The sequence below is a fragment of the Hemitrygon akajei genome, chromosome 15 (assembly GCF_048418815.1).
Source record: "Hemitrygon akajei chromosome 15, sHemAka1.3, whole genome shotgun sequence".
In the NCBI taxonomy this organism is placed as follows: Eukaryota; Metazoa; Chordata; class Chondrichthyes; order Myliobatiformes; family Dasyatidae; genus Hemitrygon; species Hemitrygon akajei.
In genome coordinates, this window is record NC_133138.1 from 88,498,938 (window position 1) to 88,524,655 (window position 25,718).

General features: G+C 42.2%; 1 protein-coding gene across 1 annotated transcript in view; it reads right to left on the minus strand.

The window, feature by feature from the left end:
* lman2 (lectin, mannose-binding 2) overlaps positions 1-25,718 on the minus strand; it is a 60,781-nt gene that overhangs the window by 20,000 nt on the left and 15,063 nt on the right. The window contains exons 3-7 of the mRNA XM_073067915.1: positions 22,228-22,345; positions 6,144-6,223; positions 3,956-4,117; positions 3,017-3,131; positions 2,431-2,550 (exon numbers count right to left, since the gene is read on the minus strand). Of these exons, the coding sequence (XP_072924016.1) occupies positions 2,431-2,550; positions 3,017-3,131; positions 3,956-4,117; positions 6,144-6,223; positions 22,228-22,345 (595 nt within the window). The remainder of the gene's footprint in view (positions 1-2,430; positions 2,551-3,016; positions 3,132-3,955; positions 4,118-6,143; positions 6,224-22,227; positions 22,346-25,718) is intronic.

The window sequence follows — 25,718 nt, forward strand, 5'->3', positions numbered from 1 at the left end:
CCATTCCGAGAAACACCCATTCACCGCTACCCTTTGCTTTCTATCTGCCAACCAGTTTTCTATCCATGTCAATGTCTTCCCCCCAATGCCATCAGCTTTGATTTTACCCACCAATCTCCTATGTGGGACCTTATCAAATGCCTTCTGAAAATCGAGGTACACTACATCCACTGGATCTCCCCCATCTAGCTTCCTGGTTACATCCTCGAAAAACTCCAACACAGATTAGTCAAGCATAATTTACCCTTGGTAAATCCACGCTGGCTCAGCCCAATCCTATCACTGCTATCTAGATATGCCACTATTTCATCTTTAATAATGGACTCTAGCATCTTCCCCACCACCGATGTCAGGCTGACAGGTCGATGGTTCTCTGTTTTCTCCCTCCCTCCTTTCTTAAAAAGTGGGATAACATTAGCCATTCTCCAATCCTCAGGAACTGATCCTGAATCTAAGGAACATTGGAAAATGATTACCAAAGCATCCGCAATTTCCAGGGCCACCTCCTTTAGTACCCTAGGATGCAGACCATCTGGACCTGGGGATTTGTCAGCCTTCAGTCCCATCAGTCTACTCATCACCGTTTCCTTCCTAATGTCAATCTGTTTCATTTCCTCTGTTACCCTATGTCCTTGGCCCATCCATACATCTGGGAGATTGCTTGTGTCTTCCTTAGTGGACAGATCTAAAGTACTTATTAAATTCTTCTGCCATTTCTCTGTTTCCCATAACAATTTCACCCAATTCATTCTTCAAGGGCCCAACATTGTTCTTAACTATCTTCTTTCTCTTCACATACCTAAAAAAGCTTTTGCTATCCTCCTTTATATTCCTGGCTAGCTTGCGTTCTTACCTCATTTTTTCTCCCCGTATTGCCTTTTTAGTTAAGTTCTGTTGTTCCTTAAAAACTTCCCAATCATCTGTCCTCCCACTCACCTTAGCTCTGTCATACTTCCTTTTTTTTAATGCTATGCAATCTCTGACTTCCTTTGTCAACCACTGTGGCCCCTTTCCCCCCTTTGAATCCTTCCTTCTCCAGAAACTCTGATAAAGAACTTAGCTTATTTTCAATCACTTCGTGAAAATTTTAAGAAATGGGAAATACTTGAAAACATGTTTACCAGCACTTCACAATAAAACAGTGATGGTTTGTGTGCTTCACACTCATTGATAAATCTGGGAAGCTCCATACAATTGGAGAAGAACTGATTCTACTCATTGATAAATCTGGAAAGCTCCATACAATTGGAGAAGAACTGATTCTGCCAACAGTAAAGGTGATTTTGAATATGGTTTTGTATGAGTCACCAGAGCAAACAAGCAATTCTGCTTAGTGACAACTCTGCTCAAAAACAAATCGATGAAATGTCAAGAATATGGAAGACACATTGTGTGACATGCAGAGGAGAACAAAATTTGCTCTGCAGTTGGATGAGTCAACTTTACCAGTCAATGAATCTTTGCTTCTTTGTTATGTTTGCCTCATAAAAAATGAAAGCATGATTCAAATCAATCGTCTCCACATTTCTGTCCAAGTTAGCCCTATTTAAGTGTAACAATGGCCGTCATGACCTTTTCCAATTTCAGAGCAGGAGGAAGACAAAGAATACAAGATGATGTATATTGTGCCCACCTGGGCGAGCTGCATACTAACATGTCAGAGGGATTTCAGGATCTCCTTTCAATCCAAATTACAGATTAGGAAATAAATCCTTTCCTGAACATTTGTAATGAGGAATTAACAGAAAGAATGGAGGAAGAACTGATCTTGCTACAAAATAACTTTGAGCTGAAGTCGAGGTTAAAAAAAAAATCATATAAAGGCTTTTGGTTGTAGATAGAAATTTCTGAACACTATCTTGCACTGTGGAAAAAGGTCAAGATGGTTTTTATTGCCTTTCCAACATCAATCATATTTAGTGGAGTGCGCTTTCAGTGCAGTCATCCACTTCTTTCAAACCAACAAAACAGACTGTAAATTACTCAATGTGGGGATCTGAGAGTCCTTGAGTGGCATTCAGCCTGATGTTGAGAAGCTGATATCATTACACCAAGCACATCCATCTCATTGAAAGGTGAAAAAGCAATGAACTTAATACTGGGTCAACTAATGTATGCTCTAAAATTGTTAATGAAAATTGTTTCTATTGTAATTAAAAAACGTTTATTTGTTGCTTTAAATAGATTTGAATAATTTTTCCAATCATTTGTCACTGCTTTGAGAATTTGCAGTTCTCATTTTCTTTCACTGTGCAATGTAAATCAAAATTCATTATAGTTTTTATTTAATGCCAGAGAAGGATATGCAGGCATGGGAATGTGGTCTGGGAGCCAAGGGGTCAGTAATCCAATAAAGTTTTTTTATTCACCACTCTACATAGATCTCTATCATCCTTCCTTCAGAAAAATAAAATTAAGAACTTGGCAAACCTTTAGGAGATTTAAGAAGGCTGACGCTGGGCTCAATTTTTGTCCAGTCTATGTTTTCTTCTTCAGGTGAGTGTTCCACAGTCAGCTGGTAGAGTTTCATGGAGATAATATCATGGTTGTCTGAAAGAAATGGAATACTTCAATCCAAAACTATTTCAAGTACCAGTACCTTTGCATCTCAAGCTTGTCATCAGATTGGGAATAACTGAAAAGTAATGTGTGAAATATAGGTAAGGAAGTGATTTACATAATCTCTAAAGGCTTCAGAATACATGGAGGGTAATTTTCAGACAATAACTCCAGATGGCAACATGACTTGCCCAGTTGACATCAGGTTATATTGTTCATGATGCCAGTGACAACTCCGTTACTCCCTTTCAGAGAACCGAGTAGTATTGTTTATCCAAAAGCACAAAAAGGCATTCTTTAATGACAATGTACTTCCTATCACGCAGCATTCCTTCAATTCTGCCCTGAGCTGAGGAAAAGGACTTGTCCATAGCCTATCATCTCAGAGGCAGGAGTACTAGTATTGAATGTACAATATACACTACAATAAGGTAATAAAGCCAAAAGTTGCTCCTACCTGACAGATCTCCGGTAGCTGCAGACGCACCAAAGAAATACCCAGTGGGAAGACGGACCCCACTAATATCTATGCACTCTTTCCACTCATTCTTGTCTTCAACGTCTGTCATCACCTGAGAACAGGTAACAAAATTGAAACAATTGAGGAAATGACTAATGGGGGATTTACAAACATATAAACTAGGTGCTGGGGTGGATACGCCTCTATCAAAGGGTGTGTAAAGTGTTCCTTTGCTTCGCTAGCCTGCAGGTCACCTTTGGGCAAGGTGCATTACCTTTTTAGCCCCATCAGGGTCACATGAAACCATGGAAGCAGATGGGAGATGGTCGTACGAGCAGTTGGCGCATATCACAAATTTTGGTTATGCGACTGCTGATGCCATGCAATCTCTGAAGGTTACTGATAATGGCTGGGGTCATCCGTCTTGTAAAGATACTGCCCAGAAGAAAACAATGGCAAACCACTTCTGTAGAAAACATCTGCCAAGAACAATCATGGTCATGGATAACACTATGATTGCCAATGTTATACAACACAGCACGTAACGATGATGACAACCTAGGAGCAGAACAGGTCGTCTTACTGAGCGAAGCTCTTAAGCCTACTCTACCATTCAATGAGATCATGCTCAATACAATAGATCCAAATAATCCACCTACACTTGATAATTTTACCCCCTCTTGTTTTGTAAGAATCTATCTAGCTTTTTCTTAAAAGTAGATAAAACTTTCTTCCATTGTATTGTGAAGAACAGACTTACAACAAGACCCATACTCTCAGAAAAGATAGCCCGCCCTCTGGGGTCCACTACTTAAAGCTAGATATTGGGAGCTATTTCAAATATTTTAGCACAATCATTGTTCGTCAAATGCTTTGGGCAGCACAGATAATAAATGTGAAGGTGTTACTCCGATATTGGGAAAATCTGTCACTTACTGTTAATCTGCCCCTTGAGTAACGAATTGCTAAGTAAGTGTCGTGGTCAACATTTCGAAGTTCTGCTGGACATCCAGAAAGCTCAGAGGTGCGCCCATCTTTGCTATGGTCATACACTAAAGATCCATTGTTGACCATTGCTGAGACGTAGGGAAAAACCCGCTGTAGACAAATGACAGATTAACATTGTTAAAAAGAAATCCTTAGACAATTGAGAACCCCAAACTACTGTAGAAGATCTGACAAAGTCCTCAGGAAAGACTTAAAAGGGAGTCGGGTAGTTTGAGTGAGTGAATTTCAGATTTTGGGGATAATGCAATTAAATACACAGTTACCACGGTAGAACAATGGAATTTGGCGAGTTCAGAGGCAAGAGGATTTGTTGGGATTTAAATGGTTGGATGACATTACAAACAGAGGATATAAACTGGTCAAGAATGTGAACTTTACAATGGTTATGTTAAATGACCAGAAATCAATGCCAACACAGGGAAGGTGGATAAAAAGAAAACAATTGGTATGGAGTCAGAGTATTAGTAACATGTATTTATAATAGTGGGCGGTCATAAAGGAAAGCAGTGGAATAATATTTTAGGCTAGCACTGAAATTCAGTTTGCAAATCATCAACAACCAAAACTAATACTGATAAATTTCATAATAAGGCTCTTTCCTCTACAACAGATCTTCAAAACTGTGGTTTGATAGGACAAGACAAAGACAGAAAAGACATTTCAACTCTGTCAGACCATCAAACATTGGGTCTCCTTAACAATGGGTGCACAAATCCAGCAAGGAATGTGTGCAAAAGTGGCTATCACACAGAACTTGTTTGCATTTAGAGCTGCTGAGGCAAATATTTATGAAGAAGCCAGTTAAATATACAAGGACAATGATACACTGATAAGTTAATAGCATAATTTCTAGTGGACTCAAGAGTCTTATGTTCTAAACAATTCTATGTCACGTATCACAGTTCAAAGCAAACATAAATATTGAATAATTTACCATTTGTCACCTTTAATATCCCCTTTAAATAGGGATATGAACATTTTACATTTTTTGAAGTTCTGAAAAGAACTTCTATTGTTGAATATATCAGGGAGGTGCTTCCACCATGAACTGGTGCTGATTGGAGAGATTGGGATTGGGAAAACTCAATGCTTTTCTAAGCATTGCCTCTGACACTAATGTTCGGAAAAGAGACTGAATTTTATTCCTAATAGCTACCCAGCCTCAACATTGCAAAGTTAGATACAACATGTTCTCATTTGGGATTGAATACACATTTGACTGCTATTAACTTAGCTGAAAGGACAGGAATTTCAGAAGTTTGGATGAACAAACCAAAGATTGCAGAAATACGAAAAGTAATAACTGAATGACCCTCCAAATTAAGTCCTTCTTGGTGTCCATCACATAAACATGCATGCAGAAGCATGGCACCTTCAAATAACCTGCTACAATCAGGAAATTTTACATTTCTCCCATTTTCTTCTGAGTACCAAGAAATGGATATCAAACACTAGCGTTATCTGTAATGCCAATAAAAACAATTCTGCAGAATGACTGAAATGTTAAGAAAGTGGTCCTTTGAATTTTATCAACCAAGAAGGCATGATGCTCAAACTTAGCTGCCTGTAAATAGTATGTAAACAGTCATGACAGTGCTTAACACCAGGTTGAGAAAGTGCTGCAGGGAAGCCATTGATGCTACGACACAATTGGAGCTGAGAATTGAGACTTGATATATTTGTGATTTACAGATTTGTTTTTACCTGGGGCCAAATAGTGTGCATAAAACTAACTACTGTATAACAGAATCATAGCACACAATACAGTTGTACTCTACTGCAAACTTTTCCTATATAGAATTATACCTATATCCAAATCCCTTTGAAAAGATGCACATCTGTCACTTTTTCAGCTTGTGATCACCAAATCATATTTTGAAGTTATAAAATTCTTTAATTAAAGCTTTTTTACCATCCAAGTCTGTGTTCTTTTGTTACTGATTCATTTAATTAGACACACCACTGCAAGTCCTTTCATAACTGAATACTTCTGTTAAATCTCTTTCAAGATGGACAACCTCAAGTTGATAACCAACCATAAACATGTTGACATTAAGTTTAAGAAGTATTAACATAGCAGTCATAGAACAAGGTTAGGGTATCACCTGGCACTCACATCAGCAGTCTCATCATTTGGGTATGTGTCAATGAAAAGTCCTAAACCATGGAACATATCTTTGCTTCCAAATACGGTGCCTGCAAGTAAAAATGAAAAGGTGTGAGAAGTTCCGCACTTAGATCCTCAACATGAGCTCCTGCTGTTATAGGTGTCACCAAGCATGTTTTATGAATCACTCGTCATTAGATAACTTTCTGCAAAATAGCATGGTTGGCTGAAGGAGGAAGAAATAAGACTGCATACATAACCAAGAATTAATTGCAATTCTACCCCATTATTGCTTCCCTTGAAGCAATGTGCTACACACAGCGCTGAAATAACGACACGCAGTTGGTAAGTCATTTTGAGACTAGCTTATTCAAACTTCGCTGCGCTGGCACTTAATCCCTAGCGCCCGCCCTCTCTGAGCGGAAATGACGTCAGAGGTGCATTACCAAAGTCTCCCCCTGCACGCTGGCTATTTGTGAGCCGGTTCGCCTGCGCAGAAAGTAGGTCGCCACATAACCCCCCCCCCCCAGAACCGGCAATACACCCCCCAATGTTCACAGTCTGGATCAGCCTCTGTTTGGGAGGTCTGCCTCTGCGCCGCGGTGCCTGAACCTCGACCGGCTGCACCAAGTCCACATGGGCTGGTTTGAGTCGGTCCACCGTGAAAACCTCCTCTCTCCCCCTAATGTCCAGAACGTAGGTGGACCCGTTGTTCTTGATCACCTTGAATGGCCCCTCGTATGGCCGCTGTAGCGGTGCCCGGTGTCCGCCCCTTCATACAAACACAAACTTACAGTCCTGCAGGTCTTTGGGTACATGGGTCGGGGTCCGTCCGTGCTGTGAAGTTGGCACGGGGGCCAGATTGCCGAGCCTTTCACGTAGCCTGTCCAGGACTGCTGCGGGTTCTTCCTCTTGCCCCGTTGGGGCTGGTATGAACTCTCCCGGGACGGCCAGGGACGCGCTGTACACCAACTTGGCCGGCGAGGCATGCAGATCCTCTTTGGGCGCTGTGCGAATTCCAAGCAGGACCCAGGGAAGCTCGTCCACCCAGTTAGGTCCTCTCAGGTGGGCTATGAGAGCCGACTTCAAGTGACGGTGGAAGCGTTCCACTAGTCCGTTCGACTGTGGGTGGTAGGAAGTAGTGTGGTGCAGCTGCGTTCCCAAAAGGCTGGCCACAGCCGACCATAGGCTGGAGGTGAACTGGGCGCCACTGTCAGAGGTAATGTGGGCCGGTACCCCGAAGTGTGCTACCCAGGTTGCAATCAGTGCTCGGGCGCAGGAATCGGCAGATGTGTCAGTGAGCGGGACCACCTCTGGCCACCTCGTGAACCGGTCTACCATAGTTAGGAGGTACCGCGCTCCTTGGGACACTGGTAGGGGGCCCACGATATCCACATGAATGTGGTCGAACCGCCGGTGGGTGGGTTCGAACTGCTGCAGTGGGGCTTTAGTGTGCTGCTGCACCTTGGCTGTTTGGCACTGCGCGCACGTTCTGGCCCATTCACTGACCTGCTTGCAAAGTCTGTGCCACGCGAACTTGCTGGAGACCAGCCGGACGGTTGTCCTGATAGATGGGTGCACCAAACCGTGTATGGAGTTGAAAACTCGCCGTCTCCAGGCTGCCGGGACGATGGGGTGAGGTTGGCCGGTAGCCACATTGCACAGGAGGGTCCTATCACCTGGGCCTACAAGAAAGTCCTGCAGCTGCAAACCCGAGACTGCGGTCCTGTAGCTGGGCATCTCGTCGTCTACCTGCTGTGCCTCCGCCAGTGCTGCACAGTCCACCCCCAGGGACAGGGCCTGGACAGCTGGTCTGGAGTGTGCGTCTGCCACGACGTTGTCCTTTCCCGAGACATGCTGGATGTCCGTCGTGTACTTGGAGATGTAGGACAGATGTCGCTGCTGGCGAGCCGACCAGGGATCGGACACCTTCGTGAACGGGAAGGTCAACGGTTTGTGGTCCGTGAACACGGCGAACGGCCTGCCTTCTAAGAAGTACCTGAAATGCCGGATTGCCAGATACAGTGCCAACAGTTCCCGGTCGAAAGCACTGTACTTGAGTTTGGGTGGTCGTAGGTGCTTGCTGAAGAATGCCAGGGGTTGCCAGTGCCCCTCGATGAGCTGCTCCAGCACCCCACCAACTGCTGTGTTGGATGCATCCACTGTGAGGGCGGTCGGAACGTCCGTTTTGGGGTGCACCAGCATAGCGGCACCTGCCAAGGCTTCCTTGGCTTTAACGGAAGCGGCCGCGGCCTCCTTGTCCCAAGTAATGTCCTTGCCTTTACCCGACATCAGGGTGTACAAAGGGCGCATGATACGGGCTGCTGAGGGGAGTTCACCATACCAATGAACTCCTGCAGGCCTTTGACCGTGTTGGGCTGGGCAAAGTGGCGGATTGCGTCTACCTTGGCGGGCAGAGGTGTTGCCCCGTCTTTGGTAATCCTGTGGCCCAGGAAGTCGATGGTATCGGGACCAAACTGGCATTTGGCCGGGTTGATCGTGAGGCCGAAATTACTCAGGTGGGAGTAGAGCTGGCGGAGGTGGGACAGATGCTCCTGATGACAACTGCTGGCTTTTAGGATGTCATCCAAATAGATGAACGCAAAAGTCCAGGTCGCGTCCCACTGCATCCATTAGCCGCTGTAACGTCTGTGCAGCATTCTTCAGGCCGAACGGCATTCGGAGGAACTCGAACAGGCTGAACGGGGTGATGAGTGCTGTTTTGGGGATGTCTTCAGGGCGCACCGGGATTTGATGGTATCCCCGGACGAGGTCTACTTTGGAAAAGATTCTTGCCCCCTGCAGGTTTGCTGCAAAGTCCTGTATGTGCGGCACGGGGTAGTGGTCTGGAGTGGTAGCCTCACTCAGTCTGCGGTAGTCGCTGCATGGTCTCCAACCCCCGGCTGCTTTGGGCACCATGTGCAGGGGGGAGGCCCGTGGGCTGTCGGACCTCCGTATGATCCCCAATTCCTCCATCCTCTTGAACTCCTCCTTCGCCAGGCGGAGCTTTTCCGGGGGGAGCCTTCATGCGCGGGCGTGGAGGGGTGGTCCCTGGGTCAGAATGTGGTGCTGTACCCCGTGTCTGGGCATGGCTGCCGTGAACTGCGGTGCCAGAATCGATGGAAAGTCTGCCAGGATTCTGGTGAATTCACTGTCCGACAGCGTGATGGAGTCCAGGTGTGGGGCCGGCAACTTGGCTTCACCCAGGGAGAATGTCTGGAAAGTCTTGGCATGTACCAGTCTTTTCCCTTGCAAGTTGTCCAGCAGGCTGTGAGCTCGCAAGAAGTCCGCCCCCAGGAGTGGTTGGGCTACCAACCACCAACCAGTGTGAAGTCCCATGTGAACCAGCTGGCGCCGAACTGCAGCTGCACTGTGAGGGTGCCGTTGGTCCGTATCGTGCTGCCGTTTGCGGCCCTCAGGGTGGGTCCTGGCTTCCTGTTGCCGGTGTCGTACCCCGTCGGGGGAAAGACGCTGATCTCTGCTCCGGTGTTAACCAAGAAGCGGCGTCCCGACTGTTTGTCCCAGACATACAAGAGGCTGTCCTGGTGGCCAGCCGCCATAGTCATTAGCGGCAGCTGGCCCTTGCAGGGCGGGTGACAACGGCGGGCTTTTGTGCCCCACCACTGGTGGTAGAAACACCAGTGTTCACTGGCCTCCTCACTCCTGCCTCTGTGTTGTGTGCGCCCCCCTGCCAGGCCTGGCCTGGTCTGCTGTTGGGCACGTGGTCTGGTAATCTGACGGACGGACGCCACGCTCTCCCTCTTGGCTTTCCACAGTACGTCTGCCCGGGCCGCCACCTTCTGGGTGTCGCTGAAATCTGCGTCGGCCAGCAGCAGATGTATGTCCTCGGGCAGTCGCTCTAGGAACGCTTGCTTGAACATGAGGCAGGGCTTGTGTCTGTCAGCCAGGGACAGCATCTCGTTCATCAATGCTGACGGCAGTCTGCCTCCCAAACCGTCCAGGTGAAGCAGGCGGGCACCCCACTCACGCCGTGAGAGGCCAAAGGTCCCAATGAGCAGCGCCTTGAATGCTTCATATTTGCCTTCTTCCAGGGGCGACTGTATGAAATCCGCAACCTGGGCGGCTGTCTCTTGGTCAAGGGCGCTCACCATGTGGTAGTAACGCGTGGAATCGGAGGATATCTGCCAAATCTGGAACTGGGCTTCTGCTTGGCTAAACCACACGTGTGGTTGCAGTGTCCAGAAAGTCGGCAGTTTTAGCGAAACTGCGTGAACAGATGAAGAGTCGGTCATCTTTGGTCCAAATCCCGTTTGGACCGTCGGGGTCACCAATGTAGCGATGTGCTACACACAGCGCTGAAATAACGACACGCAGTTGGTAAGTTGTTTCAAGACTAGTTTATTCAAACTTTGCGGCGCTGGCATTTAAATCCCTAGCGCCCGCCCTCTCTGGGCGGAAATGAAGTCAGAGGTGCATTACCAAAGTCTCCCCCTGCGCGCTGGCTATTTGTGAGCCGGTTTGCCTGTGCAGAAAGTGGGTCGCCACACCCTCCTGCTCAAAATATGCAAATTCAAGTAGGTGCCAGCTGCAAATGAAACCACAGCTTGCCTACCTCACAAACAGGAATATTCTGATTGCAATGTTATTAAACAATATTGAAACACTGAACTTTCCTGCTTTTTTGAATGAACTCCTGATGAGTTAAAGTTCAATGATTTACAGAATTAATATTTAACATTACAAGCAACCTCACGTGTAACAGAATGAGTTGTTGGATCCTTGGATTAAATATCTCATCTAGATAATTAGTTTCACTGTCTTATAGAATTGTGCATTTATATAAATAGTTTAAAAAATTCATAGTGACCTGGGAGAAGCCAGTTTCAACAATTATGAAAAAGGAAAGGGACCTGAGGAAAATCACCGAGGTCCTGAACAGAATTACTACTTAATGACTATGCTCCTCCAATCTTAACTTAGAACTGCTGAAGTGAATACCAAATGATCGGATTCTCTTGGGGCACTAGATGGAGTAAGTCATAGTTTGGCTTTGCTCTGTTCATTTTTCAATTTTTTTTACCACCCTTTCACTATTTATATTAAAGTGTTTATAACACTTTTATATGCCTGAACTTTGATTTTTAATTGCGGAAAATGAATACCAGAGGGCAAAAGGCATCAGCCGAAGGCAAGGAAGCCGGTAATGGAAGTGGAAGGAAAGAAGGAGATCCTAAACACCTTAAACAATCTCCACTCACTTTGGAAGCTATGTCGAAACTCCTGGATGATAAATTCAATAAAAAAAATTCTACTTGGAACTAGTATTTAAGGAGATCGAAAACAGACTGGGAGCCCTTAAGTGGGAGAGTGAGAAACAACAGCGTCAAATAGCTGAACTCGATGAAGCTGGAAGACAGAGAGATCGCAGATTGGATGCGCTGGAAAAGAAATTAACTTCAACTACTCAAACACTGGAACAGTATAAACTCAAGATTATTGACCTGGAAAGTCGCAGTCGTAGACAGAACCTGCGAATAATAGGACTCCGAGAAGATGTTGAGAGTGGTGAGCTTACTAAATTATTTTCTCAATTTTTAATGGAGGTGTTCAGTTCTGAAGCTTTCTCTACTAACCCTATACTTAATCGTGCCCACCGCGCTCTGACAGCCAAACCCCCGAAAGAGCTGAAGACCCGACCTGTTATACTTCGATTCCACTATGTGCAAACCAAGGAGCATTTAATTCGAATTGCCCGTCGGAAAGGGGTTATTGAACACGGGTACCTCAAGTTTCGACTGGTTGAAGACTATAGTCCCGAGGTGATGCGAGAAAGATTGCTTTTTAAACCGGTGATGTCGGAGCTTTATCAAAGAAAGTTTCAACCAGCTCTGCTATTTCCAGCTCGTTTAAGGGTTGTTCTGCCTGACAAATCACGTAAATGGTTTAAATCCGTGGAATAAGCTCAACAATTCCTTGACGATCAACTTTCGATCCCAGCTGTCTAATAAATTTACTGTCTCTTCCTGTCTGTATTCATTTGGTTTAAAAGTTAGTAATCAATTCATAGATTTAGACTTTTGAAGTTTGAAGATTTTTGCCGTTGGTTTGATAACACTCGTGTTCTGTTTTGGAATATGGATTTTTATTATGCTTCTATGTTTAAGTTTTTTTTTCCCTTTGCTACTTTATTATTTTCAATTGTTCGTTTTTTGAAAATAATTAAGAAATTGATTTGGTGATTGACTGTTTTTCTCTGAAATATTGATAAGATTGTATTCTGTTTCATTTTTTGGGAGCTCGTCTGTTAAAATGTTTTGCAAATGGCTGATTTTTTTAAAAACCACTTGTTTGGTGTTGTTTATAGCATTCCCTTCTCAATGTTTTGACTAAGGTGGAAGTTTGCATTTTTCTCAATTTTTTTGTGTCTGTATTCATTTAGTTTATGAATTAATGACCAGTTTATAGATCTGACTGTTAGAGTTTGTAGTTTTTTCTGATCTGGTGACTGATTGTTTTTTTCCTGAAATATTAATAAGATTGTATTCTGTTTCACTTTTTAAGATTTCGCTTCTCAAAATGTTTTGCAAATATGGCATTCCTTTTTCAATGTTTTGACTGGGTGGTATTTTGCATCTTTTTTCAATTTTGGAGACTTGCCATCAAGAGAGTGGGGGTACGGGAGATTCTAGTTAGCTTTCTGGTTGTCTATTGGCCAGTTTTCAGGCTTTTGTGGGTGGGGGCACGGGGCTATCCTTAGTTTAGGTTTTTTCATCTGGGCTGAACTGAAACTACAAATATGTCTTAATTGTCGTACCTTTTTCCCTCTTCCTGATTCATGAGTTTCCTATGCAGGAAGGTTAACCCTTTACATACCATATGGTTTATTCAAATAAAACAGATAATATTACTAACTTTGTCTCATGGAATAAGAATGGTTTGAATCATCCGATTAAATGGAAGAAGATTTTAAAAGTTTTTCATAGATTGAATGCTCAGATTATCTTTGTCCAGGAAACTCATGTGAGCAAGAAGGATAATCAGTGTTTCTTTAGGTTTTGGAAAAGTAAACAACAATTTCATTCTAATTCACGAGCCAAGGTGTATCTATTTTATAAACTCCTCGATTTCATTTGTTCACTATGAAACAATCTCAGACCCGAATGGTAGATTTCTATTAATTACTGGTTTACTTTATAACCAAAGAAGTTGTTATGGTTAATATCTATGCACCAAATGCTGACTATCCTGAATTCTTTAAACATTTATTTGCATGTCTTCCTAATTTAAATGAATATATGTTGATAATGGGCGGAGATTTTAATTGTTGCCTGAATCTTTCGATGGACAGGTCTGCGTCCAATCAGGTACCTCCAAACAAATCTGCTATTCTTATTAACACACACAAAATGCTGGTGGAACGCAGCAGGCCAGGCAGCATCTATAGGGAGAAGCACTGTCAACATTTCGGGCCGAGACCCTTCGTTCTGATGATTCGGCCTGAAACGTCGACAGTGCTTCTCCCTATAGATGCTGCCTGGCCTGCTGCGTTCCACCAGCATTTTGTGTGTGTTGCTTGAATTTCCAGCATCTGCAAATTTCCTTAAGTTTACTATTCTTATTAATTCCTTTTTAGTTGACTCCGGAATTTTAGATATTTGGAGGATTTTACATCCTAACGATAAAGAGTTCTCACTCTTTTCTCATGTATATCATAATTATTCTAGAATTGATTACTTTTTAATCGACCGTTGATTAGTTCCATCTGTTACTGCCTGTGAGTACGATGCAATCGCCGTTTCCGATCATGTGCCCTTGAGACTATCAATCAAATTAACTGATGTAACTTTTAGCGCTAGGAATGGCAGTTCAATTCTACTCTACTTCAGGACTTAAACTTTGTTAACTTTATTAAAGAATAGATTGCCTTTTTCTTTTCAACTAACTTTACGGAAGAAATTTCCAGTGGGATATTCTGGGATACTTTTAAAGTATACATCTGCGGTCAAATTATATCATATTCTGCTAGATTGAAAAAATGAATGAAATACGTACATTGCTTGATAAGATTAAAGAAATTGATAAATTTGATATTGCCTTGGAGCCCTTGGCAACTGCTCTTCATGATTCACCCAATATATTTGGCATTATTCATGGGAATGGGATATATAAGGTATCACTATATGCAGATGACCTGTTACTATATATCTCTAACCCAGAGAAATCCATCTCTGCAATAATACCACTACTTGCTCAGTTTAGTACTTTTTCTGGTTATAAATTGAATCTTAATAAGAGTGAATTTTTTCCATTAAATATGCAAGCTACAATCTATAGACAATCACCGTTCAGACTGGTTACTGATTACTTTACTCATTTGGGTGTTAAAATTACTAAGAAGCATAAGGATCTACTTAAAGTTAACTTTTTACCATTAATTGATCATGTTAAACAACTGTTTACTAAATGGTCCCCATTGTCCTTATCGTTGATTGGTAGAATACTATTAAGATGATTATTTTACCTAAATTTCTGTATCTATTTCAGGTGGTACCAATTTTCACTTCTAAGTCTTTGTTTCTGATATTATCAATTCTAAAATTTCTTCATATATATGGCAGAATAAAAATCTTAGGTTAAGTAAGAAATATTTACAGAAATCAAAAAAGGAGGGCGGTTTGGCAATGCCGAATTTAAGATTCTATTATTGGGCAATTAATATTCAATATTTAACGTTTTGGACACAAGATCTGGATGAAATTCATTGTTCACGATGGGTGAACCTCGAGCGTGAATCTGTACAGGGGTTCTCATTGGCTTCTATCTTAGGGGCCTTGCTTCCCTTTGCACCTACTAAACTGACTAAACAAATGACTAATCCAATAACTAAACATACAATACAAATATGGTTTCAATTTCATAAAGTTTTTTGATTGAATAAATTTAACCTATAAAGTGCTATTATATCTAATTTTTTCTTCCAACCATCCTGAATTGATCAAGCTTTTCTTTTATGGAGAACAAAGGAAATAACATGCTTTCATGACTTATTCATGGATAACTGTCTCATGTCTTTCGAACAGTTGTCTAATCAATAGTTTGCCTAGATCACATTTTTTCAGATATTTACAGATTAGAAACTTGTTGAATATTATTTTACCTACTTTTCCGGTACCACATCAAACTGAAATTACAGAAATTTTTTTAGGTTTAAACCCCTATCAGAAGAGTTTAATAACAATTATCTATGATCTGATTACGAAAATACATCTAGGTACATCTGATAAAATTAAGAATGAATGGGAAAGAGAACTTCAGGTATTTTTACTTATAGAGAAATGGGGAGAAAATTCTCCAACTAGTTAACACTTCTTCAATGTGTGCTAGACACACTTTGATACAATTTAAGGTGGTTCATACTTGTCCAAGGATAAGTTAGCGCATTTTTTTTTGCCATATAAATCCTGTCTGTGACAGATATAAGTCTGAGGTCGCTTCCTTGACACATATGTTCTGGTCTTGGGAAAATATAGAAAAGATATTTTTTATATTATTTCAGAAGTTTTGCGTATTGATTTACAACCTTATCCTATTACTGCAATTTTTGAATTACCAATGATGAACTCTAGTCAATTATCCCCTTCAGCTTGCCGTTTGATTGCATATGTTACATTAATAACCAGAAGATCCATTTAACTTAAATGGAAAGATTCTAATCCCCCTACTACATTTCAATGGTTTTCCCAAACTATAACGTATTTAAATTTGAAAAAAAATTAGGAGTGGCACTATTGACCCTTCGGTTAAAATTTTGAAGAAACTTGGAGACCATTTATTCAGCATTTTCATATGATGTAAGCTGACCTTTTCTGAATCCTTCTCAATAACTTTTTGTTTGTGCAGAGTTAATGACAAATAACCATTTTAACCGATGAAACAGGGCAGCCCAGCTTTTGTTTTGTTTTTATTTTGTTTTTTTTTGTTAGTTTAGGGGGATTTTTTTTCCCCTTCTTGTAAAAAATTTTTCTCGTTGAATCTTTTTCATGTTTAGTTACTAAGAGATTGGGAGGCTTAGATTACACGCATTATCGGAGTCTGTTTATGTATACGTTAACTGTTATTAATGTAACCCTGATCTCTTTGTATCATTGCGCTTTCACTAGGGATCAGGAAAGCGAAAAGGGCCTACGCAGGCAAAATACATGGACACTTCTGTGACACAGGTGACACCAGACGGATGTGGCAGGGAATTAAAGCTCTCACAGACTACAAGATCAGGCAGAAAACTGATGACAGCGACGCCTCTCTTCCTAACAGGCTTAACAAATTCTTTGCACGCTTCGAAGCATCAAACATTCCAGCAAGGGGGACAGCCAGTCCCTTCTTACCATCTGACTAGCCGGCTCCAATCATTGATTCAGAGCAAACACGGAAGACCCTTGCCAGGGTTAACCCACGAAAAGCGGGAGGTCCCGACAACATCCCTGGACATGTGCTCAAGGAATGTGCTGATGCATTAGCAGATGTCCTGACAGACATTTTCAACATCTCCCTTAGTCAAGCCATTGTCCCCAGATGCTTCAAAACCTCCACAATCATCCCTGTAGCAAAGAAATCAGTTGTAGCCTGTCTGAATGATTACTGTCCCGTTGCCCTGACCCCCATAGTGATGTTTTGAACGTCTTGTCAAGCCTCATATCACAGCCAGCTTCCCCTCATCACTGAATCTTCTACAGTTTGCTTATCGTCCAAATCGCTCTACGGAGGACGCAATATCCACCACACTGCACACAGTTCTCTCTCACTTGGACAACAAAGACACCTGTGCCAGAATCCTGTACATTGATTTCAGTTCAGCGTTCAATACCATCATCCCGCAAAGACTAGTGGAGAAACTGTTGTTGCTTGGCCTTAACACTGCCATGTGTCGCTGGATTCTGGATTTCTTGACAGACAGACCACAGTCAGTCCGTGTTGGCAGGAACATCTCTGACTCCATCACACTGAGCACTGGATCTCCACAAGGCTGTGTGCTTAGCCCATTGCTGTTTACACTGCGAACACATGACTGTGCAGCCAGATTCAAGGAGAACCTGATCATTAAATTTGCTGATGATACCACAGTGGTGGGGCTCATCAGCAAAAACGATGAAACAATCAGGAGGTCAAACACCTAGAGAGCTGGTGCAGTGACTACAACTTGATGCTTAATGTCACCAAAACCAAGGAGATGATCGTCGATTTCAGACGGTCTCAGCCTGAGCACACACCCCTCAGCATCAGCATCACAGTGGAGAGAGTGGAAAACATCAAGTTCCTTGGGGTGCAGATCTCGGACAATCTCACCTTGTCCAGGAACACCACTGGGATTGTGAAATGAGCCCAGCAGAGATTGCACTTTCTGAGGAAGCTTAAACAAGCATCACTCCCCACTAACATCTTAACTACATTCTACAGAGGCGTGGTTGAGAGTGTGCTGACCTTTTGCATCACAGCCTGGTACTCCAGCTGCAGTGCTGCCGACAAAAAAGCCTTGCAGAGGGTGGTTAGGGGAGCAGAGAAGGTTATTGGGGTCTCCCTACCTTCTGTCCAAGACCTCTTTCAGAGTCGATGCCTCCAGAAGACACGGTACATCATTAAAGACCCCTCACACCCTCTCCATGAACTGTTTGTTCTTCTGCCATCAGGTAAACGTTACAGGAGCATCAAAACTAAAACCACAAGGCTACTAAACAGCTTCCTCCCAAAGCAGTCAGACTGCTAAATGCCTGACTCTGTTTTGGACACTTTTAACTTGCACTGGACACTTATAACTTGGTTTTAACTGACATGTGGCTGTTCTGTTTTACTATTTATTGTTATGTTTATTATTTAGTGTTGCGTTTGTTATGTTATGATTGCACTGCTCCTGGCAAACGCTGTTTCATTCTGCCCTGTAGAGCTGATGTACGGTTAGAATGACAATAAAGTTTTTGAATCTTGAATTTTGAATCATTATCATTGTTATGTTTATCTATTTGAAACTCAATAAAAAAGATTGATAAAGAATATCAAATGATCAGCATCAGGTTAAACTGACATGTTTAAAGAAACTGACTATTGTGTAAGGCACCATCTTGATTGCAAATTTCCCCCAGAGTTTGCAGATTCTGCTATGTTTAGCATACACTGCAGTACTTTAGCCTGAGCTGCAAAGGCTATGTGGCACACTACTTACCCTTAAATAGCATTGTTTTTCTGTAAGGCATGAAGGTGAAGCAACAGGATGAGGAGCAAGCTTAGTGAGGTAAGTAACAGCTGCAGGAGACGAAGAGTCAGTGACAGAGTACAGAAAAAAGGTGTGTAGGCTCCTGCAGAGGATTTGGAAAGGTTTTTGATGAATTGGGGAATGTAGTTGCAAAATTGGCTTGTTCTTGGTATCCGGGCATGTTTCCAAACAAGTGTAAGTTGAAGAAAAGTATTTCACTCTGTGGGTCATTGGTACAGAGTCCCAGTCATCAAATTCTGATCTTTGCTGGGGAATGGTGATTGACAATAGCTTCATTCTCAACAGAAGCCACAACACAAAGTGGTATACAATGGCTTCATAAGCTATTAACCTTCTTTCCCAAATAATAAATATTCATTCCTTCTGCAAATTACTGATGCTAATAAAAAGTCAATACATTTTTTTTAAACAATTCTGCCCAACAAGCACACAACGTTACAGCATATAAAGGCTTGATCAAGTTCAGATTTACATTGGACGAATAATACGTAAAACAATTCAACTTCCAACTCCAAGTTATTTAGTTCTATCTGCCTACATTAGGTATATGTACAAATATTTCACTGAGAAAGTCGAAAGGAGTGAGAGCAAAGCAATTACATAAACATAATTATTTTACAAAATGTCATGCTTATATGGTGAATTAACTGTGCTGTATCCAAAGGTATGTAAACAAAATACTATTTCACAGGAGAATGAACTTTGCCAGTTCCCATGCCACTAACGATGTGAACAATTTCAAATGACACTGTGCAGTATGCATCAAGTCCATGTTACCGAGCAATGCACTGCATAAGTTCAAATTTAATTATCATTCACCCATACATGAATGTAGCCAATTGAAACATCGTTCCTCTGGGGCCAAGGTGCAAAGCACATTACCAACAGCACACAGCAAATGGCACAAATATAGCTACAATTTCAGAAAAACATATAGCCCAAATCCCGAAGTGGCATGACTGGTCCAGATTGTTCTTCCACTGAGCGAACACTGGAAAGCAGCACTAAACACCAGAAGGCAGCACCCAGTGAACACTGGAGGTCAGTACTGAGGGGCTAGTTCCCTGAGTTCCCAACTCAGCACACCCAGCAGAAGCCCATGCTCTCTTCTCTGGACAGTGACAACAGGCCGCTACATTCAAGGCAACTCCACTGCCAAAGCACTGTTGGCCTCACCACTGAACCGACTTGCAGTATTACATGTTAAAAGTCCAGCAGAGTCTTGTGATCCAATAAAACAACCAATTTGTTGGATCAGGCACCACCTTGATCTAATGGTATGTAATGAGTTCAGACAACAATGCAACAATGATACGTAGTGAGTCTAGTTCCATCACTATCGAACAACTCGCTGATGGGATAATCCTGCAGTACTTGATGCTCTTAGTATCCAGCAGAGCTGCAAATGTAAAAGAGACTTACAAGATGAACAAAAGAATCAGAGAATAGTACAACTTAGAGGACTTAAGATTGCACTGAGATCCACAATATTACAACACAGTAAACTACACAGAAAATGAAAGGACAAAGGTGGGCAAAGTTGAATGAAGAATATTAGAGGCAACAATTACCAGTCCATTATTGAAATAAAGGCTGCATCAATTCATGTTATTTGAAATGGTCAAGCCTCCTGCCAAAAGTCTCAATGAGAGACTGAAAAGAAACTGGATTTTAGTTCTTCAAGATTGCATCATAATCTAATTAACTGAGTACCACATTGGACTTGAGCTTGCAAGGTAAATGTATCAGCAAGAAATACAACCATATTTGTGATTCAACATAAACAAGTTCCAAACCAAAGGTCAAGCTTCTCTGACAATTTATGAAATGTGTACTAGCACTTGTGCTCCTTGTGCAGGCAAGGACTAGTGGCAATTTCTGCTGTTACAAAAATTTTAAGTGATGTAGCATTTTAATAACTTTGAATTGTTTCATAGAGTTTGAGCAGTTTTGGAAGGGCAAGAATATTCAAACACATTTAAAGCCCTAAGCCTAACCAGTTAAAATTCAGGGGCATGACCTTCCCGGTTATCAGAATGACTGGCTTAAGTCAACTCATCTAAGTCACTGAGAAAGAAGAAAATGCAGCAAAGGGACATAAAGAAACTGCGTCAGTGAGAGAGAAAAGTGATAATTGCAGTCAATGAAATGCTAAAATTGAGCGGTGTCGATGCATCATGATATTCAAAACCAGGTTGGAAGTGCTCACTTGGTAAGGTCAGTCCTTTTGGGAATGATAAAAGCAGCCCAACAGTTAATCATTTTAATGTCAGTCCAATATGATTTCATGGCTTCTAAGAGGACTGCTTTTGACAGCACAAGCAGGAAGTAAAGTAAAACTTTACCGAGTGAATCAAACTCAGTCAAAGCGAATTCTCTATTATTCCTTGTCCAAAGCTAGCACAGATGCTCATTTTAGAGGTACAGGACAGTAGGCCTTTCTGACCCTGCAACCCCCAATTCAACTCGAACTCACAATGACCAATTAACCTACGCCATTTGTCCTTAGACTATGGAAGGAAACCAGAGCACCCAGGGAAAATCCACACATTCCACAGGGAGGATGTACAGACTCCTTACAGATAACACCAGAATTGAACTCCAATCCAAAGTCTGGCATCCTGAGTTGTAATAGTGTCACACTATCTGCTATGCTACCATGGCGCCACATACAAACCTTTGAGCATAGATACAATGGACCTCTCCATCATGGATAGTCTGCCAATGCCTTGCTCACTGGCAACAAGAGACGTCAGAAATTTGATCAGAAAGTTTTAAATCAATGTGAATAAATGAGACTGCACTATCAAATGTCATTTCCTTCAGAGCAGATACCAACCCAATTCTAATGCAAATGGCAACAGATGCAAGAAAAATCATCAGGCTCCTTCAACGGCAATTTTATTTTAATTTGAATATGAAATGTCATCTCTTTACAAACTCTGGGTTAAACTTCTGGAACTCCCGAACAGCAGTGTAAGAATGTCTTTAGTCCTCAATCTGGAGCTTGACAGGAATGCACATTCACAGTTTCTCAAGAAAAACTGGGAATGCTTTTCAGCACAGCCAAATTAAGAATGGAAAATAACTTTAACTTCTGCAGGGGTGGATAAACAAACGTTGGTGTGCGGTTTTTGTTTTGTAGAATTATAGCTACTATTTGGTTGCATCCTATGCCTAGTTAAAATCACCTGTTCCAGATGGCTTGTTCAAAGCCTGTTATTTTACAATCACATGGTTCCATCCACACCCAAGCAAGCTGAGCAAAGGATGATGGACAAAATCAGCCTGGCAAAATTGCGACTTGCAAACAGGGACACACAATTCACAAGTAAGTATTTTGTGCAAAGATTTGAGTTCAAATACAAAGCAAAAGGTTCTGCAACAGTGAGCAAATCAGGGAGCTCTTCTCCATTCTTAACTGCCAACAATGCTACAGTTTTTTATTCACAACCACTTAGCTGTTCAAATCCGACTACCAGATTGGCTACTGTATCAGCTATCTTACACCAGGGACTGCTATTAAGTGTCCTCTATTACACAATATTAATGCAAGTTCTGTCTGTAAAATGAGGCCAAGGGTTGTAACTTCAGTCAAGATAAATTTCTCAAGCAACACACACAAAATGCTGGTGGAATGCAGTAGGCCAGGCAACATCTATAGGAAGAAGCACTGTTGACGTTTCGGGCCGAGACCCTTCGTCAGGATTAGACTAAGACGATAAATTTCTCAAGTTAAGTTTCCTCATTTATATAAGGCATCATCAACTTATACCACTTTTCAAATATTTGAACATGGCATACAAAATCAGTGGAATTCAGTTCCTACTCACATTTCAATCTGATAACATAGGAGAAATACTGTACCAGGTGTTAATCGATCCTTTGTGTACCATACAGCTAACCCATCACCGTGAAGATTCTTTTTCCCTGCTCCATGAACTTTGAACTGGACGTGAAGCTCCCAGTCCTTGAGGTAACAAGGCTGCCAAGACAGACAACAGTGGCTGAGTCCTTACAGAAAAAGATTATGTTTTGATCTCTACATAATCAGTTACATAAGCTGTAAAAGTTAGAATTTGTAGAGGTGGTGGCAGTGCAGTGGTTAGATTCATGTCCAGCAATTTGCAGATGTGGATGACAATCAGTTACACATCAAATCCCACCATAACAGCTGACAAATTTAATTTCTGCCACTTATGTAATCTCAGAATGAAGAAGCTGTCCTAAAGACTAAAATGAAAATAACAAATTACAATAAATAAAATCTTCCTTGGAGGAAACCCACTCTCCTATTTATCCTATTTCACTCCAAACCTACAGCCTTATCTTTAATCCTCAGCTGCCACTCATACACGAGCAGGATACATTCACAAAACAAAAACAGACCAAGGAACTTGAAAACATAAATTGGAAACAGATGTTCTCAAGGAAATGTATGGAAGAAATGTGGCAAATGTTCAGGGGATATTTGCGTGGAGTGCTGCATAGGTACGTTCCAGAGACAGGGAAAGGATGGTTGGATACAGGAACTGTGGTGTACAAAGGTTGTAATAAATGTAGTCAAGAAGAAGAACTTACGAAAGGTTAAAAAAAACTAAGTAATGATAGAGATATAGAAGATTATAAGGCTAGCAGGAAGGATCTTAAGAATGAAGTTAGGAGAGCCAGAAAGGGCCATGAGAAGGCCCTGGTGGACAGAATTAAGGAAAACCCCAAGGCATTCTACAAGTGTGTGAAGAGCAAGAGGATAAAACATGAGAGAATAGGGCCAATCAAGTATGACGAAGTGTGTATGGAACCAGAGGAGACAGCAGAGGTACATAATGAATACTTTGCTTCAGTATTCACTACAGAAAAGGATTTTGGCGATTGTAGGGATGACTTACAGTGGACTGAAAAGCTTGAGCATGTAGATATTAAGAAAGAGGATGTGCTTGAGCTTTTGGAAAGCATCAAGTTGGATAAGTCTCCAGGACCAAACGAGATGTACCCCAGGCTACTGTGGGAGGTGAGGGAGGAGGTTGCTAAGCCTCTGGTGATGATCTTTGCATCATCAATGGGGACGGGAGAGGTTCCAGAGAATTGGAGGGTTGCAGATGTTGTTTCCTTTTTCAAGAAAGGGAGTAGAGATAGCCCAGGAGATTTTCGACCAGTGAGCCTTATTTCAGTGGTTGGTAAGTTGATGGAGAAGATCCCGAGAGGCAGGATTTATGAACATTTGGAGAGGCATAACATGATTAGGAATAGTCAGCATGGCTTTGTCAAAGGCAGAACGTTCCCATCAAGCCTGATTGAATTTTTTGAGGAAGTGACTAAACACATTGATGAAGGTAGAGCAGTCGATGTAGTGTATATAGATTTCAGCAAGGCATTTGATAAGGTACCCCATGCAAGGCTTACTGAGAAAGTAAGGAGGCATGGGATCCAAGGGGACACTGCTTTGTGGATCCAGAGCTGGCTTGCCCACAGAAGACAAAGAGTAGTTGTAGACGGGTCATATTCTGCATGGAGGTCGGTGACCAGTGGTGTGCATCAGGGATATGTTCAGGGACCCCTTACTCTTTGTGATTTTTATAAATGACCTGGATGAGGAAATGGAGGGATGGGTTAGTAAATTTGCTGATGACACAAATTTTGGAGGTGTTGTGGATAGAGTGGAGGTTACAGAGGTTACAGCGGGACATTGATAGGATGCAAAACTGGGCTGAGAAGTGGCAGATGGAGTTCAATCCAGATAAGTGTGAGGTGGTTCAGTTTGGTAGGTCAAATATGATGGCAGAATATAGTATTAATGGTAAGACTCTTGGCAATGTGGAGGATCAGAGGGATCCTGGGATCCGAGTCCATAGGACACTCAAAGCTGCTGAGCAGGTTAACTCTGTGGTTAAGAAGGCATATGGAGCATTGGTCTTCGTCAACCATGGGACTGAGTTTAAGAGCTGAGTGTTAATGTTGCAGCTATATACGACCCTGGTCAGACCCCACTTGGACTACTATGCTCAGTTCTGGTTGCTTCTCTACAAGAAGGATGTGGAAACCATAGAAAGGGTTCAGAGGAGATTTACAAGGATGTTGCCCGGATTGGGGAGCATACCTTATGAGAATAGGTTAAGTGAATTCGGCCTTTTCCCCTTGGAGCAATGGAGGATGAGAGGTGACCTGATAGAGGTCTACAAGATGATGAGAGGCATTGATCATGTGTATAGTCAAGAGGCTTTTTCCCAGGGCTGAAGTGGCTAGCACGAGAAGGTGCTTGGAAGTAGGTACAGAAGAGATGTCAGGGGTAAGTTCTTTATTCACAGAGAGTGGTGAGTGCGTGGAATGGGCTGCTGGCGACGGTGATGGAGGCGAATACGATAGGGTCTTTTAAGAGACTCCTGGATAGGTACATGGAGCTCAGAAAAATAGAGGGCTATGGGTAACCCTAGGTAATTTCTAAGGTAAGGACACGTTCAGCACAGCTTTGTGGGCCAAAGGGCCTGTGTTGTGCTGTAGGTTTGCTATGCTTCTATGAAACTGATGGATCACCTGATAGTAACTTTTAATATTGAATTCATATGTAGCCAGATCTCCTAAACCAGTTAACACTATAAAGAACCCCCTCACACCAGGGAATTGAAGTCGAAACTGGGAGAATAAAAGTACATAAAGACACAGCTGCACTCAAAGAATCAATGTGCCAGGTTCCTAAACAATCATTGTGTAACTCTTGTTCTATCAGGACAGACCCAGAGATGGCAATCGTGAGTTGGAAGTAGCCCTGGGAGTCTCAACATCAACTCCAAGCATCAGTTCAAACACCAACAAAGAAAGCATTGTCAGAATCAGGTTTAATATCACTGGCATGTATTGTGAAATTTGTAATTAAGTAGCAGCAGTACATGAAAGAACTACAACTACAGGCCACCCAATTTAACTTCTATAGTCAGGAAAATGCTTGAAGCTAACATTAAGGAAGAATGAGTGAGACACCTGGATAGATATGGTTCAGTCAGGCAGGCACAGCATGGGTCCTATTTGACAAACTTACTGGAGCTCTGAGGATATAATGAACACAGTGGATGGAGGGAAACACAGGTCGATACCCGGATTTCCAGAAAGCATTCAATAAGGTGCTGCATAGAAGACTTAGCTGTAATAGAAGGATGCATCGAGTTGAGAGTAATGTGTTGGCATGGTGAGGACTGGTTAACCAATAGAAGGCAGAGAGTTGGGAAAATGGTTGTTTCTCTGGTTGGCCGTCAGCAGTGAGCAGAGTGATGTAGGGGTTGGTTTTGGGCCTGCAACTGTTCATGATATACATTAACAAATTGGAAAAGGGAAATTAATATAGCATATCTAAGTTGCAGATGACA